Genomic DNA, 5,630 nt, shown 5'->3' on the forward strand with positions numbered 1-5,630 from the left:
ATCACTTCATTTCCTACTGTTGCTAAATACAATTTAAAACTCAAATAAATTGTTATTTTCCTTAGTTCCCTAACACACAGAAAGTGTGGGAAAAAAATCGTGAAGAATCAAGATGGCGGCCACTCACCTCGGTTCAGAATGATAAGGCCCGCCCACACACGCACCGATTGGTCAACCGTCAGGTCACTGAACTGTAGCATTGGTCAATCATCAAGTCACTCAACACTCAACTGTAGGATGGCCCGCCCGCACGCGCAATGAACCCGCCCCCGTGACGCAGCGATTGGTCAACCGTCGGTCAACTGTCAGGTCGCTCGACCGTATGATTGGTCAACCTTCACGTTACTCAATGCTAATGAGCAAATGAGCGGAACTTTTCCCATTTAATGAGCGGAATTTTGAACGTTTTTTGGATACCGTGGGCACGATTTTTGTCTGACGGAAAAGTAAATATGCCTATGACCGGTCCGTAATCGTAAGCTTTCTTTTGATGTGATGCGCGTGTAGGTACGCTCTATAACTTTCGAACGTATAGAGAACGGACAGACAGACAGACAGACAGACAGAAAGACAGACAGAAGAGCTCTTTTATATATATAAGTGTGGGAGAAAACGTATTAAACATTAAGGCATGCTGGGATACTTGACCACTTTACTAATTGAACAAAGGACACTAAACTAGTTAAAACTAAAAGAACTGCTGACTGCCATAATAAAGTCAAGCTGACCTTTTGGCTTAGGACATCTGGTGATAAAATGTGAACATGTTAATCTGTTTCTTGAGAACAATGGAACCTATGAAACCATATGTTGAAATGTAAAGTAAGCTAATCACATGAAGTTGTTTACCTTGCTGTATAACTATGAGCGCTGTACAATAGTAATTTAGAGTGCTGGTGAGCAGTAGGGACTGCTGCAGACTCTCTGTGATATCATGTAATAAATTCCTAAAGCGAACCTCGAAGTCTCTGTCTGATAGTTAATTTCCTCGACAGAATTTGGCGTAGTCGTGCAGGATCCCTAACAACGGGATCCAAAAGAACTAAGAAGGTCTAAGTTGGGTATAGCGTCGAACTTGTATATCACTTGGCCCGCTTAGGCTCCAATTAGACAAAGGAAATTTAAAAAGGGATTCTCCTAAAAATAAAAGGAAAGTGCCCGGTGCCTCCCAGCTGAAAGGGGGAGAGCACCTAGCGCGTCCCAGCTGAAAGGGGGACGGCGCGCGGTTGCATAGTTATCCGGCTGGTGACTCATGCTGAGCCAAGAAGCCTGTCAGCCTGAGGCAAGACTGCTGAGAAGAGAGAAAAGACTATGGCACCGAATTAAGTAGCTACAAAGAGAATAAAGGGTTGACTTCGAGACTCGCGGATGGAAAAACCAGTGAGCGCTCATTGTATTTTGTGTATATAAAATAACCCGCGGTTGTATAACCAGTAAGTTTAAAACTAAGTTACAGGAGTAAGGAGAAGATGGGAAATAACGGCAGTCGAGCGGATTCGTCCGATCCTGCCAAGAAAGGAGCCCGAGGCAAGGTAAAACAGGAGGCTGCAAATGGTAAAATCAAGATATGTAAAAGAACGAATGACAGAATAAAAAAGCTCGTGCAACATCGAAAAAAGGTAGGAGATCCCATCGTTCCACCGGGATCGCCAGCTGATACTGTAATAAAAGAAACAGGAGATGATCGGTATGCGGTAGCTTTTAGTCGTGATCTGTATGGATGGTCGGGTGGAGATTGGCCTTATGGGGGAAGTTTTAAAATACCTTTAATAAAAGAATGGGAAGAAATTACTAGAAATGAAGGAGGGGATCCTGAGTGGGACACCCCCTATATGTTATGGTGCTTTGCTAGGTGGATGGAAGTAGCAAAAAGACACCAACCCCCAAAGAAGAAGGGGAAACAGGAAGAGGCAGAGGCTAGTCAGAAAAAGGAAGAGGTGCCGCCTAAGGCTCCTGTTGTGGGAATGTATCCCCGAACCCCAGCGGGAGATCCGGTTGAGATGGGGGAAGAGTTAAATAATTTACTAATGATAGCGGCTGCTCTAAGACAGCAACCGGCACGATTTCCGGCGCCGCCTCCATACAATCCAGCAGGTCTAGCGGCACCACAGCCAGTTGTACCCCTACCAGGGGCACAGCCTGGAGCTCCACCCCCACCCGCAGATGAACCCGTAATTGAACCTCCTCCTCCAGCAGAGGCACTCGGAGCAGGAGCTGCTGCACTGCCTGGTAGTAATGTACAGGACCTACACTCACGTAATGGACCTACAACTAGGTCACAAACAAAAGAAACAGCCCCTGGAGACAGATGCGCGCTCGAACCTGACACTACTACCCATCAACTTCCTCGAGTCATGATAGGAGAGGTGGCAGTGTTAAAACCATGGTCCCCAGCGGAAGCTAGAGCTATGATAGCCGAGGCACCAGACCCCTTAAAGAAGCCCACTGCCTTTCATAATTGGCTAGAACAAATGTGTACCATTTACAGCCCTCTTCCTGGGGACATGCTAATGCTGCTAAAATGTGCGTATGGGTCCTCATGGTCGACCCTAAGGGACGGATTTGCTGTACCCCCGGGAGAAAATGGAGATTGGCGACAAGATGATGTACAACTGGACCAGGGAAATGAGTCTTTTGCTCACTGGTTAGAACATAGAGGTAAAGAGGCTATAATGAGAGGAGCCAAGAAGCATAGTGACATAGGAGAAGTTACTCGATGTCTGCAAAGAAAGGAGGAGACAATTCCTGATTTTGTAGCTCGATTTAAAAGCAAGTGGGAGGAACATGCGTGAGTTCCGTTAGCAGACAATGGACCTTTGGCAGTACAAACACTGCTAAACTGCATGTTACCCTTTCAAGCTCAAGCCTTTAAAATGATTAATCTAAATTGGCAGACTCAGCCCTGGGCGGACGTAGTTACTGCTTTGGTATATATGGATAGGGAAGGACTCTTTACTCAGTCGAAGGAGCAAAAGCCAAAAACAGCGGGACAATATTTCCAACAGAATAGAAGAGGATTTGCAGGAAGAGGAGGTTATGGTAGAGGCAGAGGAAGGGGAAGAGGACAATGGCAAATGAGAGATAGATCACAGGATGAATGTAGGAACTGTGGGAAAAGAGGACATTGGGCTAGAGATTGCCAATGCCCCCCAAGGCCACAGCAGGGATACGCCCAACAAGGAGGGTATCCAGCTCCACGGGCAGAAGGAACTTCCTTTTCTTTCAGTAACCCTAATCCATCCGCATAGGGGTGCCACGGAGAAGCGGTGGTACAGGCGGCTGTGATCAGATTGTCCAAATCCATGAGAGAACAGCCTATGGCTACAGTTAAAATAGGAAGCACGGTGGCATAGTGGTTAGCACTGTTGCCTCACAGCACCAGGGACCCGGGTTCAAATCCGGCCTTGGGTGACTGTCTGTGTGGAGTTTGCACATTCTCCCCGTGTTTGCGTGGGTTTCCTCCGGGTGCTCCGGTTTCCTCCCACAGTCCAAAGATGTGCGGGTTAGGTTGATTGGCTAAGATAAATTGACCCTTAGTGTTAGGGGGATTAAATACGTGGGGTTATGGGGATAGGGTGGGATATGTGTTGGTGTAGGGGTTACGGGGATCGGGTGGGATATGTGTCGGTGCAGGCTCGATGGGCCGAAATGGCCTCTATCTGCACTGTGGGGTTTCTGTGATTTCTGTGATTTCTGTGAAATAGCCATTTGGACCTTCTGGTCGATACCGGTGCAACAATGTCCGTGGGTATACCCGCCAGTCAATATAACGTTGTAAGCATGGGAGTAGCCGGTATCCCTAGTTAGAGCCCCTCTCCAAACCTACCGAAATTCAAGTGCACGGGCAATCCGTCACAGACACCCTCATAATTTCTCAGACCGCCCCTCTCCCTATGTTGGGAAGACAGGCTTTATGTAAATTGGGAGCAGTTATATACTGCATTCGAGACGGCATGTTCATGGAACTGCCTTAAATACAAACTAATCAGCTAATGAATTTAATGATAGAGGAAAAGCAAGTAGAAGGAGCCCCCATTTTGTACTGCTGGCAGCTGAATAGCAATCCTTATGGCCAATTGGTAAAAAATGTATACCAAGCCTTGCAGGAATTGGAAGATCCTCAGGGGCAGTATTTACAATATCTAATTGAAACCAGTAGAGAAAAGAAACGGACCCATTGTACGGCATGGTACACGCATAAAGAAACACCCAATTATCAAGAATTGGTTTGCTCATACCTAAACCAGCCAGAATTGCTGCAGATTTCACCTTATTTATTCTTTGGAGATAAAGGCCTGGGAATGTTGGTTCACCTTACACACGAACAAAAAGAAAGATTTAGGATGCATCACACATCCGAACCCCACCTGACTATAGCAGTCAGAGCCCCGGCTAAGGCGAAGGAAGTGGGGGAGATGATAAAAAGAATACAACACCACAAGCCAGTCTATTCCATCATGTTGCCAATTCAAGCTGGAAAGGTGGAGATAGAATTCTTTAATGAAACAGAAGGAAAAATTCGCTGGTTAAGAAAAGAATGGGATACTATTTTTGAAAGACAGCAGCCCCCTAAGGAAAATCCGCAATTGTTGCCATGGGCATTGACTAAAGTACCTTCTGAATTATGGGCAAAGCACAAGAATCATGTGGGAAAGGTGCATTCGACACCTGAACATAGGGTCCAGCTACAGAAGAATGCTGTTTTGCCCTGTCTAAAGCAGTACCGCCTGGCCCCAGAGGCCCAGGAAGGAATAGCAGCGGTAATACATTCTTTACTGCAGCAAGGGGTTTTAGTCAAAACACAGAGCCCCTGCAATACTCCTATTTTGCCCATCCCGAAAGTAGGAAGACCAAATGACTGGCGTTTTGTGCAAGATCTCCGGGCAATCAATAAAATAGTCATTCCCATTGCTCCCTTGGTGCCAGATACCAACATCATCCTCTCCTCTATACCAGCTGATGCAACTACCTTTTCGGTTATCGATTTGTGTTCTGCTTTCTTCTCCATACCACTGCATAAGGACAGTCAATGTCTGTTTGCCTTTACTTATAAAAATCAGCAATATACCTGGACCAGGTTGCCCCAGGGGTATACTGAAAGTCCTGCGGTGTATGCGGCAGCGGTTAAAAATGACTTGGAGGAATGTCAGTTATCGGATCAGTCCACCTTAATCCAGTACGCAGATGACCTTTTGGTTGCCTCCCGAACGGGGCCAGACTGCCAAGAAGATACTATAAAATTGCTCCAGCATCTGGCTAGCAGGGGACACAGGGTGTCCTCCGAGAAGTTGCAGTTTTGCCAAACATCCATCCAGTATTTGGGTTTTCAGTTGGAGTATGGACAGCGAAGATTGGGACTGGAAAGAATAAGAGCAGTGGATAAAGCGCTGATCCCGCGAACAAAGAAGGACATTTTGTCATTTCTGGGAATGGTGGGTTATTGTAGACAATGGATATATGACTACAGAGAAATGGATGCGGTCTTACGATCAGCTACACTGCAGACAGAGCCCCCCATAGTCGAATGGACGCCAGAACGAGATAAGGCATTCAGTGATCTTAAAAAAGCTATGGTCAGTGCTCCCGCGTTAGGACTACCTAAGTATAATAAGCCTTTTCAGTTATATGTC

At 46.3% G+C, this 5,630-nt stretch overlaps 1 protein-coding gene across 1 annotated transcript; it reads left to right on the forward strand.

Moving 5' to 3' along the window:
* Positions 1-1,378: 1,378 nt before the first annotated feature.
* Positions 1,379-2,792, forward strand: LOC147124858 (uncharacterized). The gene has a single exon (XM_085986490.1). The coding sequence runs from the start codon at positions 1,470-1,472 to the stop codon at positions 2,790-2,792; it is 1,323 nt and encodes a 440-aa protein (XP_085842616.1). The 5' UTR covers positions 1,379-1,469.
* The last annotated feature ends 2,838 nt before the right edge of the window (positions 2,793-5,630 follow it).

The sequence above is a fragment of the Somniosus microcephalus genome, chromosome 1 (assembly GCF_052327205.1).
Source record: "Somniosus microcephalus isolate GS21.2 chromosome 1, FLI_Smic_1.0, whole genome shotgun sequence".
NCBI classification, from domain to species: domain Eukaryota; kingdom Metazoa; phylum Chordata; class Chondrichthyes; order Squaliformes; family Somniosidae; genus Somniosus; species Somniosus microcephalus.

Bases quoted from the DNA above. Each gene is read 5' to 3' on its own strand.
- LOC147124858 (XM_085986490.1), top strand. From the start codon at position 1,470: ATGGGAAATAACGGCAGTCGAGCGGATTCGTCCGATCCTGCCAAGAAA.